Source organism: Artemia franciscana, chromosome 3 (assembly GCF_032884065.1).
Source record: "Artemia franciscana chromosome 3, ASM3288406v1, whole genome shotgun sequence".
NCBI lineage: Eukaryota > Metazoa > Arthropoda > Branchiopoda > Anostraca > Artemiidae > Artemia > Artemia franciscana.
In genome coordinates this window covers 52,628,347-52,643,009 of record NC_088865.1, presented here as the reverse complement: position 1 = coordinate 52,643,009, position 14,663 = coordinate 52,628,347, and the positions used below count along the sequence as shown (strand labels likewise).

Below are 14,663 nucleotides of genomic sequence, written 5' to 3'. Positions count from 1 at the left end.
GGTAGAGGAGAAATCTCTTGTATAGACACATCAGTTTCTGTGTTAGGCTGAATATAAACTTTTTCAAGTTAGGCCGAGGATTCTAAGTTTTGTTCAGTCATGACTTCGTATTGGTCTACTTTTGTGATGACTTCCTTTGCATTAAATTTCAAGTAATCTTCCACACAATCAGGCGTTAACTCTTGATTCTTCTGGAGGATGTCCTCTACCAAAAAACGCTCATCTTTGAAAACTCCTTGATTAAGAGGATGGATCCCAGTGTTTTTGAACCCACTTGTTGCTTTTGCAATCGTAGCAACTGGTGAATAGGTCTTATTGAATAGCTCTGCTACATCGTAAGGGGTAAATTTTACTATGTTCCTAGTTTTCATGAGCCTTCAAGGGTGAGTAAAATACTACATTCAGAGGCTGAAGCCTATGTGATGTATGGGGTGGCAGCGACACGATAACAATCCCTTTCTCCCTACAAATATCATAAGCTTCAGCTGAGCAATGAGTGGAATGGTTGCCCAGAATAAAAAGCATTTTGTTGTTATTACTAGCATGAATAAACTGAGCAAAGTGTTTTAGCCAAATAACGAACAGTTCTTCATTGATCCAGCCTGTCTTAGAGCATGAGTAAACTGATCCAGGTGGTCCGTTTTTTTCTAAGAGCTGGGACATACGAGATCAAGGAAAAATGAACATTGGTGAAGCATAAAACCCTCCCGAACTCATTGCACACACAACTGTAATGTTTTTGCTCCTTTCCCAAATTATAATAAGACCCACACGCTTTTGCCCCCGTTCTGCCAGTATTAGACCAGGGTCCTGCACAGTACTTCCTTTTTATCAAACCCCATGGCTCTTCCGATGCCTGTGGCTTCAGGTTTGCGCACACTAATTTTGTTTCTGTCCATGAACCCCTACATCCAATCCAGGCCAGCCCATTTTTGTTTCTTGATCGAATCTATGACTTAACTGGTTTTTTCTGCATATTTTAGTGCAGTGATGCCGTAGAAAACCTTCGACAAAGTTTTTACGTGGTCAGCTAGAGCTGCTTCGTGTGGAGGGAAGACACACTCCCTGCCTAAGCTTGGATCAGAATCAATCCCACTCTTCATTCCTTCTTGCAACGGGCTAAATGATATTTTGAACTGATCTGCAGCTTTGCGAATCGATAATCCTCTTGTAATGGCTGCTTTTGCTTTCCTTAAGTCCTCTGCAGTCCATTTATCTTTATATGTTTTCTATATTTATTTTCTGGGTCTCTGAAATATAGAAAAAAAATATATGAAAAATATTGGCACTAATGGGGCAATGCCGGTCGCCACTGCTGTTACCCCAAGTGTGGTGACCACCATTACCCCAATCGCATGGTCATTAGTTTATCGGCTAAAAATGAAAATATAAGTGCTTAAACCTTAATAAAATGCTACAAGATACAACAATATGGCTTACCTTGTTATTGCGAGGTAAGTCTCGTTTCGTGAAATGCAAACAGAAAGAGATGATAGTGGATTAAACTATTGTCTGTCTTATAAGGTGAAACGTAAAAACAGTCTTTCTTGCACAACAGACAAACTAAAACTGGCAAGATGGCGAGCGCTCCACTAGTACTTCCATAAACTTTCTTGAGATGGCAGATACAATCGGTATAAATCTGCGTTATCGACTTTACGAGAAATCATGGTGACCGGCATTACCCACTAGCCGCCATTACCCCAGTCTCCCCTATATTTTATATATTATATAATTGATGGATATTGGCCTTTTTTTTTACAGAAATACAATAATCAAGGAAATTGCAATTTTGAGATAATCGGGAGGAAAGGCCAGAAAGAATCGTTAAAATGTTATTTTTTAAGGCCTTAATAAACTATGGTACGAATTAAAGCGTGTCTCCACTGGCAAATATAGTGTATTACTGTAGCTAAAATTTGAAAAAGCATGAGAAAGTGAGGTAATGGGATCTTCGGAAAATGAATTTATGGTAAATTCAGGAAGCACAAGGAACGTTCATTTTAGCACTATTATTACAAAAATTCAATAATCAGGAGGAAATAATTGTTTTGAGGAAATGGGAGAGAAAAGAGATATAAGATAAAGGTAAAGTTACTCCAGAGCCATTGATGTAACTTGGGCTGTCAAATTGTCATTTACGGCGCAGCGCCCAGTATCACGTCAGCTTAAATTAAACCCCGGAAACCATAATGCCCAGCCGAGTCGATCTACTGCGGGATTAAAAGAGAAAAAGGACTGTAATAAAATGACGTTTTTAAGACCTTAATAAATTGGGAGCGAGCAAAGGTGTCTTAGCGCTGTCAAATATACTGTATTGTTGTAGACGCATTTTCAAAACTTGAAAAAATGAGGGAATAAAATCTTTGCCGAAGAATAAATTCATGAATAAATTCAGGAGATTTGAGAAAATGGATGCTGATATTATTTTTGCAGAAACGCAATATCCGGAGGAAATAACTGTTTTGAGGAAATCGTGGGAAAAGAGAAAAGGGATCGTAATAAAATGACATTTCTAAGGCTTTTTTAAGTTAGGAAGCAAACATAACTTGTTATCGTTGTCAAATGTAGTTTATTATTCCAGACGAATTAGCAAAAGCATGAATAAGCAAGGAATTGTAATCTTCTCAGAAAAATAAGTTCATATAAATGAGAAAAATGGATTTAATATTATTGTTGCAGAGCTTCATTAATCAGGAGGAAATTGCAGTTTTGATGGGGGGGGGGGGAGGCGGGGATGAGAAAAATTGACATAAAATTAGTTTTGTAAGGCAATAATAAGTTAAAGAGCGAATAAAGGTCTTTCTGACTTACCGTTACGGTTAATTCGGAAAAATTAGAAAAAATGTGGTATTTTTAACTTAATAACGGGTGATCGGATCTTAATGAAATTTGAGATTTAGAAGGATATCCTGTGTCAGAGCTCTTATTTTAAGTTCTGACAGGATCCGGTGACATTGGTGGGAGTTGGAGGGGGAAACCTGAAATCTTGGAAAACGCTCAGAGTGGAGAGATCGGAATGAAACTTTGGAGGAAAAATAAGCACAAGTCCTAGATACATGATTGACACAACGGAACAGATCCACTCTCTTTGGGGAAGTTGGGGTGGGGAGGGTAATTCGGAAAACCGTGTCAAATGTAGTGAGTTATTGTTTGATTTATTTTTCAAAAGATTGGGCAAATGAGAATACTAACTTCTGCCTCTTTTCCACGACAGGCAGCCTTAAATTCAATTTGGACGAGCCGAATGGGCACTACGGACTTTACCATGGTTGGTTTTAGGGGGTACTAGGTAAAAGGCGAGGTCCCTAAATTCAGTAAATAGATCAAGGAATAAATTTAGGAGACACGAGAAAACTGAGTGTTTGTGTTATATTACAGAAATACAATAATCATGAGGAAATCGTAATTCATTGAAACAGGGGAGAAAGGGAAAAAGGATCGTTATAAAATGTCATTCTAAGTCCTTAATAAGTTAGGGAGTTAATAAAAGTGTGTTACTGCTTTCAAACGTAACGTGCAGATACATTTTTAAAAGCATTAGAAAGAAGGCAATGTAATTTTTGCAAAATATCAATAAATGCAGAATACAATAAATAAAAGAATACCACTTAAATATATTATTGATAGCAATAAATGGCAGAGCTGCTAATTAGATTTAGTGGCATTAAAATTACTGTTTGGATATTATTGAACTGTCAGTAGTATTGCATCCGATTGATAAATGAGAGGGAAATTAGTTTTCGAATTAAAAAGGTATATAACTACTACACAATTCTTTTTTGCCCAACGGAATCTGAGGCCAACGCCATGAAAAGCCATGTCAGTTTCGTAGTTATATCTAAAGCCTTGCGGTTGGGAGGATTCACCACTGGTCCCAGGAAATCCAGGCCTAAGTTTAAGTGCTAAGCTGTGGATGTCAGAAGTATAAAAGAGATATTAAGAAAGATATTAAAGAGAAAAGAAAGCTGTATTGCAGAAGAACAGCTTACGGACAAACTTTCTGTTATGTTTTAAAGAAAGAAGTTGAGCTTGAAGAATGAAAATCTCAAGGCTATTGTGTAATTGATATCTTAGTTGATCCCGTGCTTTATTCACGTGGCTCTATTCTGTCATTAAAAATTTGCAGAGAGTTTGTTCAAAAAGTGATTATTTACCCTAAACCGAAATCATGCCTCTTGAAAGCAAATAGTTTAAGTAAATTTTTGCCCTTTGAGATTTTTTAACCAGAGCCCTTTATTGGCTCTTATCTTGAGTCCAAATTCTTCAAAAACAGAAATTAGTTGCTCAAAAGCAACAAAGACAAAATCAGCAAAGAGAAAAGCAACAAAGACAAAAGCAACAAAAAGCAGCAAAGACCAAAGCAAGTTTACCGACTGTGGGGTAATTTGATTTTTTGTTGAGAGCTATCTAAAACACATATACTAAAGGCAAACTTTTTCCATAATTAGACGTAACGCGATGACACTGATATTAGTTTTTAAATTGGAGTATTAATTTATGAAAGAAAGAATACTCAAAATTATTTAAGCAAAAACTAGAATTAATGTGAATGATCAACTACTGCTACTACTAACAACTTACTGTATCACCTAGCCACCAGAGGCCAACACGCTCTTCCATCCCTGTCCATTCAAAGCTTTCCTCTTTACACCTTCATACGCAACCGAGGACGACCTGATTTCCGTGTAGCCCTAGACGTTTGACCGAAAGGGACAATTTTTGACAATTCATCATCCTTCATCCGCAGAACGTGCTCTAGACATCTCAACCTTTCTCTCATTATAGCCCTAGAAAAGGGGATTGAACTACACTTTTCGTACAGCCTACTGCTTGAAATACGGTCAGTGAGTCGGGTACATAAAACAATCCGTAGGCAATTTCTCTGGAAAACATCTAGCTAATCTTCATCAGGTCACAACTGAGGATTGTTAAAATCCGGTAAAACGTGCCATTTTACCACATCATAGAGCCATCCGAAGATGATGACGAGATCTTTAAAAATAAGTACTCACAAAAAAAAAAACAGAAAAAAAATCAACAAACAAAAGGATTGGTCCCTACAAAGGGTCCATGGCTTGTAAAGGAGGGGAAGATATGTACACTATTTAAGCGCTAATTCTCAAAAAGAGAGGAAGAGATGAAAATACTCCAGTGATTCGTAAGAATTTTTTTCTAATCACTTGGCAAAAACTAGCTCAGATCCAATAAAATCTTAATATTTATGGTAAAAATAGAAAAAAATTGTGTAGCAATAATAAGTAAAAAGTCCTACAGAAATTATTTTTCTTAATTATTATTTTAAAGTCTTTTGAATGTGTAAAACGAGCTGCATTCTCAGGCCGAATCAGGAAGTATATTCCGTAAAGTGTGACACACAACAAAAGGATTAAAATCAGATCTTAGTTTTGGGGTAAGCGGAAGTTGAATATTCTTAGAGCTATGGAGGTGATAATTCGATCGGTCAGATATAATCTTACCCTAGATCTTTTACACTAGATCCTTACCCTAGGTCATTGATAGTGCAGAGGATGTCGACGAGGGCTGTCCACTTCTACCGAATTGTACCGCAGTGGCAATTATATACAGACTGACCTGATAACTAGTCTTAGTAATTAAATAATTAATCAAATAAAATATAGACTCTCTAATATCTGACGATAAAGAATGGAGGTGATGAGATTTACACCAGTACATGTACCCCGGGATAACCTGCCTTCTAGCTAATTGTTAAGTTAAACGACTTGTTATTCTTTCTTTAGTTATTTCTATTTTTCCATGACCTCGGCAACGCCTAGTATCTTATGCGATTTTCTATTTCTGTACACTGAATTGATAAAAAGTAGGTTTGTAATTTAAGTAAGTCTAATACAAAATAGTAACACTAAAATATCGATTTACACCATCATAGCCAATTTTCGAACTCAATGCATGACTAGTTTTTTCTGCATCACTAGTTTAACCATATAACTAGTTACCCCCCCCTTCTTTACTGATATCCTATCATGTAGTAATACAGCTGTTTTTCCCCATTTAATATGTTTCAAATTAAATTAAGCCTGATAAGTAAAATATAAGTCAGACTGGATATCTATTTCCTCTTGGATGTCCATGTTGATAACAGCATAATACTCTTTTGGGCTGCCCAAGAGCCTGACTAAAGGCTGTCCAAAGGGATAGTCCAATATACATTGAAAAACAAATATACCGTCATCCAAAATTTATCCTCTTGTATCAGAAAGTTCTTCTTTTTTACAGTTCGAATTAAACAAAGTATGGCAAGGCATATGTAGGACAGTAATGATATGTATTTGCATCAAGGTATCGATCTCTGCTATTGCAAAGTTCCCTTTCTATACTGTACGAACTCAGTAAAGTGTACTTAGTAGCACATGAAACTGGTACGAGGGAATATCTTGCTCCATCTAGATATTGATACTGCTATCTTCTACTATTGCTACTAATAATTTACTGAGTCCCAAGCCGTTTGACCCCAACACAGCTGCTCACGCTCCTCTTCCACCCGAATCTATTCAACAGTTCGCTTTTTGCCCCCTCGCATTATATTCAAACGTCGATATTAAGTCATTAAAAAAATATGGTTCAAGTTTTATTTAAGTCTGACAAGTAAAACATAAACAGACAAAATGTCTTTTGGTCTCAGAATGTCGATATACCTGAGGACATCGATATCTTTTTGTTGAAAAGGTCTCCTAGTATTCAGTTCGAACGCAATGAAGTCCTGCAAGTCATATATAAAACACTGAATATCTATTTACTTCAGGATGTTGAGCCCTGCTATCGGAAAGTTCGCAGAGGGGCAGAGTGGGTTCTTGCCCCGGGCGCACAAATTTTCGGGGTACAAAATATAGAGTAAATAATCTAAAGGTTATAATCATTTTGTAATTTTTGAAAGTTTATTTTCATTAAAAGAAAGCAGAGGGCGCAGTTAAGAAATAAAATACTCAATAAAAACTAATTATAATTAAATTAAAATAATTGATAATAATTAAATAATATATTAAAAATTAGTTATTGATTAGTTAACATTTTAAATTTAATTTTGTTAATAAATTCAAAAATTTGTTAAAATTTGGGCTGAAAGTTTCGCGGGAGACAGAGGGAGATGGATTTAAGTGTTTTTAATTTATTCCCATCACACCTATTTATTGTAAAATTCATTTTCTCGGGAATCCCCCCCCCCCCGTCAAAATTTACTAGCGACTCCCCTAAGTATATCCTATTTTGTTTTACAGGATTCTGGAAACATCCCGGAAGCCATTCAATCTTACAAAACAGCACTGAAACTCAAACCCGATTTCCCAGATGCTTTTTGCAACCTATCTCACTGCCTACAGATTGTTTGTGATTGGACAGACTATGAGTCCCGGATGACAAAATTGATATCAATTGTTGGAGATCAACTGCAGAGGAATAGACTTCCATCTGTTCATCCTCATCATTCAATGCTTTATCCACTAAGTCATGATTATAGGAAAGCTATTGGAGAAAGACATGCAAATTTGTGTATTGAAAAGGTAAATGTTGTGTATTTCTCATCGTTCTTTTACAAAATGGAAAGCTTAATTTGTGTTTGAAGATGAGTCCCTTTAGTTACTATGGTAAATTCAGACCCAAAGGTCAAATTGTGTGCTAAATGTTTTTAGTGTTGAATTGCAAAACACAAGATGCATAAGATTTCCTGTAGGCAGATTTTCTAGCTTCGTCCTGCTATTTTTTTTATACTAGCTTAGACTATGTTTGATAGCTGTCACTTATGACATGTGACCTATTCAGGTTTGAAATAGTACTTAAAATGTTTTTATTTATTTAATTTATGAACCCCCCCCCTCTATTAATTGTCATGTGCGTGTAGTTACGTTTTTAACAGCAATGAGTGAAATATATCGAGGTTTTTCCGCCCAGTAAGCAGGAGTTTCAAGGGGGGGAAGCAATTTCCCGCCTCTAAGATTTGAAGAAATACCTTTGTGTGGTATTTTCATTAAAAAACTGATAAAATGTCTCCTCTAAATTTCGAAAACTCTGGTTTTTTGTGTATCTTTAAAGAAAAAAGAAAAGATAACAGTTAAAGAAAAGAAAAAAAGAAACTCTTTTCTGCCCTTAAATTTTCGTGAATTGGCTCCCTGCCAGCAAGTTGAGATACAATTTTATATTGATACCTTTTTTAACCGTCCGCTTAGACTCCTTTTGCCTTTCGTAATTTTTCTCTATTGTCAAGAAAGAGGTTATTTATCGATTAGAAACGCTAGTAACTTTTCACACGTACTACCTTATCTTAATCTTCAAAGAAGTATCTTCAAGATAATTATTATCTATGTTCGTGATATGAACCAGATATCCCTTTTAGATTCTTTTCCCCTCTGCCATTAAGCTCCAAAGCTCTCTATAATGCTGTAAATAATGAGATTGATGGCCTAAGCGAATAAATAGCCTAGGCAAATGACATTTCTTTAACAGTAACTTAATCTTTCATACTGCGCAAGAGCTTTCTAATTGTTGCCAGGACCCTGATTTTAGTCAAAATTGTATTTTTGGGAGGAGGATCAGTATTTTAATTCTGGAGGGGGGATTTGAACGGAAATGTGTGTTTGCAATGAGAATCGGATGTCCTTTCCAGATTCTTCTCTCCTTTACCATTAAACTCCAGAACTCGCTTTGCTCCGTTGGTGTAAAGAATGCGTTTGTTAGCATAAGATTACAAATGGTCTAGAAAAGGCATTTGTTTGGTAGTGAGATGGTAGTGAGATGGCCGTGATTTTAGTCAAGATTTAATAGAGGAGGGGGAAGTTTAGAGAAGAGAAAAAGATTTCAAAAAAACGCTGTGTCGTATTTTAAGGGAATCATCCAGTAGTAGCTAGGGGTACAAGACGACAGGAAAGTCTAAAATATTAATTTTGAAGGATATACAGCCGATACAGACATGCAATCCATACAAGCGGAAAGAAATATACGCTACTGCTCACCTAAAAGTGGGTTGAAGGCTCTTTACTATTTCCTTTTGTTCATTTGGAGGTACAGGAACAAGAGGGGCCAAGGTTTATGGTCTTATTATGAATCCCCTTGTATGTCTCGACATGATGTAAATTTTTATTTGACCGGATATTAAGAAGATCCAGAGCGTACATTCTATTCTTTAAAAATGAAATTCTGTAACTTGCAACCTATCGGCTTTTGCACCGTTTATGTTTTATGTTTATGTTATGTTATGAGAAATGGCGTGATCTAACTATTGAGTCAAATTGTATTTCGTTCCAGGTCATGATTCTGCACAAACCACCTTATAAATTCAGCCGTGACCTACCGAATGGGACTCGTCTTCGAATTGGCTATGTTTCGTCAGATTTTGGAAATCATCCAACGTCCCATCTAATGCAATCATTACCCGGTTTTCATAACCGTTCAAAAGTCGAGGTTTTTTGCTATTCGTTGGCACCAGATGATGGCACCAATTTTAGAGCCAAAGTTTCACGGGAAGCCGAACACTTTGCTGACTTGTCCCAGGTCTTTAGGCTGTTACTATTTTTGTCTCCGATTATTCAGGGACTTATATCAAACTAAGCGTTAAAAAATCAAGAATTTTATTATTTAAAGTTAAAAAACAATAAGCAATTTTATTTATAATATATAAGTAATGTAACAAATTTATATTACTTAGTAAGTTTTATAATAATTTCAAAATAATCATATAGTTTTTAGCTAGAATATGAAATATGAATATGGTGGTACTTAAGCTAGCGTTCTACTTACGCTTTACTGGAAATGAAGTATATTTATAGCACTTTTGTTTTAGTTGCAAACATATAATTAAATTCACTGAGCTAACCAAACATTATTATTTATAACTATACTAGAATTTTGAAGTGTCCATGTGTTGTATCCTTCGTAAAGTGACCAAGACGGTGAAAAGAAGATAGTATAGTGATAGTAGTTAGTATATAGTACAGTAGATAGTATAGTGAAAACTAGAAGTAGATAGTAGTGAATGGATGTTTGTGAAGTGAAGAGTAGTGAATAAGAGTTCAATTTCGAATGAAAAGCTGTATATGTAATTATGCTTTGTAGGAGTAACAGGTTCCAAATAATAAAAAAAAAAGAAACGTGGGTGAAGACTCAGCAAAACAAAAGTGAAAAAGAAGAGAAAAAGAAGCGAAAAAGAAGACAGAATAGAACAGAATTTTATTTTTAAAATTTCCATCACAGCATGGTTGCCGAATTTGAATTTTACGTCAAAAAAGGGACTAATATATATATATATATATATATATATATATATATATATATATATATATATATTATATTATATTATATTATATTATATTATATTTTATTATATTATATTTTATTATATCAAAAGAACTTGACCTTCACGTCAGACATAATTCATTGTAAAAAGTACCTAAAGAAAAGTCAAAACTTAGTTAAAAAGCCAAAAATAAAAAATAAATAGGTAACAACAAAATTAATGACTGGTTTTCCCTATTATTATCCAGCTCAACAAAACTTGGAACCAAACTCTTGCGATATCGTTCATATCTAGAGGGAATGGGAGTCAGTTTGGAGACTTTTTGGGATTTTATACGGGACAGTCTATTGCGGGTGGGACGGTAGGGCTCGGGGATGATGGAACGTAATCGGGGAACAGGCAGGGTCTTGGTACCGAAATGAAGGCGTAGTAGGTTCCTTCTCTTGGCCAACGCAGTGACCTTGAACTTACCGAATAGTTAATGATATGGAACCTTCCCTCACAATTTATGAATCCAAGTACTCGTTTTTGGGCATTTTCAATTATATAGATATGTACTGAAAAAAGACCGGAATGCCACACTGGACAAGCAAACTTGAGTATTGGCCAAATAAAAGAACAATAAAGTTTGAGAAGGTCCTTAGGGGGACAAAAAAGTTTCATCAAAAGTTTTAGAGGGGAAACGGAAAGGGAAGCTTGTTTGCGGATGTTTTGAACATGGGCGTTCCACTTGAACTTAGCAGTAATTGTCACCCCAAGTAGTTTTATGCATGTAACAGAATTTTGGGAGGAACGGGGTTTGTGAAAGTGGGGGATGATTTAAAAAAAATTAATTGTCATAACTGACGATTTATTAGGGTTTACTTTCATATTCGACAATGAAGCCTCCTGTGTGACATCGTTAAGTAATGTCATAATTGAGCTTTTAATATTTCGGCGGCCAACCTCAAGTGCAGACAGATCGTCCACATAATTCCATTGCCCTGTGTGGTCAGTCATGAGGCTATTAACCAATATAAGGAATCAAATTGAACCCATCAGAGTTCCCTGGGGGACCCCGCAAAAGATAGGAAGGGGATTGGAATAAACATTTTATATCTAAGGACTTAAGAACGATTTGTTAAAAAGGAGGCATCAATTTTAACTAGAAAGGGACTCATTTGAAATTCCGTCAGCAGTTTTTTTTTACAAGGGTATTGTGGTCAGTTTGGTCAAACGCTTTCAGGAGATCAATAAAAGCTTCAGCCAAGTATCAGGGTTTTCAGGATTTTAAAGAATGGTGTCAACAAGACTCACAAGGTAGTATGACTCAGGGTAGTGTTAGTTTGAATTCAAGAATCTCTGCCTTTAACTAATTAGCTTAGAAACCTCTTTACATTTTTGAAAAAACTTGGGTAAAGGTGATTGGTCGTACTCCAGTAAAATTGTTCACGCCTCCCTTCTTTTTGATTTTAGCAATATAGCCCAGCTTCCTGCACGGCGAGTAACATCTGGAATTACTAATATCATTAAAAATACTAACAAGGGGCGTTGATAGCTTATCAGGGAATGCTTTTATTAGATCAATTGGGGTATCAATGGGACAGATTCTATTTTTTTTTCAGTTTCTGTAATTTTTTTTTTCTATTATGTGCTTCGCTGAAATTCCTGAGATTTCATCTTTTGGAGTTTTAGGGGTTAGCTGGTTTTCCGAGAGAGGGGGGGGATGTTTGCACAATGTTAGCTAGGTGTGTTTAAGCTTATTGGCTGTCTGTTCAGGCGGTTAATCCAGAAGAAAATCAAGGTTCTTGCACGAGCGACCCCCTATTACTTTCATTCTCTTAGACCATTAAGTTTTAATCTGTTTTAAGTAATTCAATTTATTCTTACCATAACGAGAAGCAGCATGGCGTGTTTCTTTCTTTATTTGTTTACGGAGGGTTTAGGCTTCCTCTTTCTTTCCGGAGCGAAAAAGTTTTAGTTTCAAATGGATTAGCATCAATGGATTAGTATCAGATCTTGGTAACCTGTGGGGAACAGTTTTGGTAATTTGTCATTAATTTGTTTGAAACAAACTAAACTTTGAATTAAGATTTACACACGATGAAACATTGTTCCAACTCTCAGACGTAATCCAAAATCAAGAAGACTTTGACTTGTTATTGGCCAGTACAAAAATTCAGAAACTGAGTAATTTGTTTTAAAAACTATCAGTGGTTTCAAATGTAGCACGAAATGACAACTACCATCGAGGGGGGAAGGGTAGTTGGAATATTGTAAAAGGTCTTAAGGTTGTTACAAATAACATCCAAACTGTTCCACCTTTTGTAGTAGGGAAATCAACAATTTGCTTAAGCTTCTGATCTTTGCACAGATAATTAAGACTCAGTTTGTTTGCGTCTCCTGCTATAAAGATACTGGCATTTGGATACTTTGTCGTCACAAAGTCAAGATTTTCTTGTCGCCTGTGATGAAAATTACGACGAGAACAAGCATTCTGTCTGGGTGAATAATAAAATGAACAAATTATTAAATCAGTGTAAGGTCGCTGTAGGCATTTGGGCTTAGTAGCAATCTAAATAGTTTCATCGTAATCACCTAGTACTGGCATGTGGATAAGGGTAGGAGATAGGCAATCTTTTGTGAAAATCATTACTCCTCCTTTTTTTTTCCTCAGTGGGTGGTCAACCGGGCGTAGCTTTATAAACTCCTGAAAACCATTACTTTTAAGGAGATCTGGCTTTTGTGCCTGGACTTCAGTAACTGCAATTATATCAATATGGTTCAATTTAGCTGTTGCTTCTAACTCAACTGACTTTTCAAAATTGAAAGTTTCGGTGTTGGTAAGAAGGAAAACGGGGAAAAGATAAAGTTTTTTATCAAATTCTTTAACAACTGATTTCTTCAAAAAAGCTTTATTCTGAGGTAACTTTGACAGGGTCTTAGTACTAAAATTAATGCTGGGAGTGGGGGGGGACATCCCTGAAAAGTGAAATATTTTCATTCGTGGTATTGTAGAAAGGTTTGTCGTAAGGCTCAAACTCACCATCCTGTACGGTAGTTCTCCTTTGAAGGTTTGGTTGTTTTTGCGAATCAATAGATTGCTAATGTTTGCCTTTTATGGACGAAAAGACTTAGAAGTTTTTTCTTCTTTTTTTAAGAAACAGAAACATCTGAGCTTTCGTTAAGCAAATCCGACAATAGGAAATTGATTAGATCTATCATAGAGCGCGTGTAGGTTGTTAACTCTGTCTATAGCACGGGGTTGAATAAGTGTTCTCAAGCAACGGGGTTGAATACCACGCAAATGTGGTACTGTCCTGACATTTTAATAATTTTCGAACAACGAATAGAAATTGGTACTTGTGTATTATAGTGACCACAATGTTGTTTTTGATCTGTTGTAAAACCGGTTTCTGTATTTACACTCGGAGATAATTAGCTTAGTCTCAGTGATATAAGCTACTATGCAGGTATATTTTAATTAATTATTTAATATATTAAGCTTGTTAGGTTAGGTATTTAACGTGATGTGTTCTGGGTGGCCTACTTTCCATAATTTTCTGTTGTAGTTTTCATTATTTTGTTACGAAAGTATTATATTTTCATCATATTTAGGTATATTTCATCAGGATAAACCTAACTTAACTTCTTCAGTGTGGTAGCTATAATACATAAGTACTTAAGCTTAAAAAAGTAATACACTTGAAGCACGATTGAAAATAGGCTAGTCTCTACGAGAGAACTTAAAGCCCGGAAGAAATTACCTTATACATATATATTTATACAGGAGAAGCGGAACATATATCTGATAATTAGAGCCTATAATTGGGACTAAAAAATTAGAAATTGGTAAACCCTGGCAGTTCTTAGCTGGATGTATATGTTTATTCCTGTAAAGTTTTCAAGAAAGCTTAAATCACTCTTTTGGTGTTAGTTGCACTGCTCAAAATAATACTATGTCAAAAGATTTTCATAAACACGAAATAATTTAAATCGATGAAATATTTATAGGTTAACTAAATATTGTTAGTTGTCTGTCGGATGATTACGTTTTACTCTCTATTATTTTCTGAAAGATTTAAGTAGCACATCGTTGCTCTTATTTACGGTAATTAACCAACGTCATTTTAACCAACGTCATTTAACCAACGTCATAAGGTTTCTTCGGCTTCTTTTAAGATTTAAGTTTACTTGAATAATTTATTAAATCGAATTGAAGAATAATAAGCTAAATTTAGCTTAATCAAGGATTAATTGAAAGAAAAATATCTTAAAGCATATGATTCCAAAGGCTTGAAAAGCTCTTCTAATATCGGATTCAGCTTATTCTTCGCAGTTCTTCTACTGTATTTCAAGCTATCGACCTGTGACCGAAACCCACTTGACTCGATTTATCTCTTGTTTTTGTTGAGCTCCC

The 14,663-nt window shown here is 35.5% G+C and overlaps 1 protein-coding gene across 4 annotated transcripts in view; it reads left to right on the top strand.

Annotated features, from left to right (window-relative positions):
* Window positions 1-14,663, top strand: part of LOC136025400 (UDP-N-acetylglucosamine--peptide N-acetylglucosaminyltransferase 110 kDa subunit-like) — a 139,931-nt gene that overhangs the window by 95,519 nt on the left and 29,749 nt on the right. For all 4 annotated transcript variants that reach the window (XM_065701401.1, XM_065701400.1, XM_065701403.1 and 1 more), the window contains 2 exons: window positions 7,257-7,538; window positions 9,277-9,522. In XM_065701401.1, the coding sequence (XP_065557473.1) occupies window positions 7,257-7,538; window positions 9,277-9,522 (528 nt within the window). The remainder of the gene's footprint in view (window positions 1-7,256; window positions 7,539-9,276; window positions 9,523-14,663) is intronic.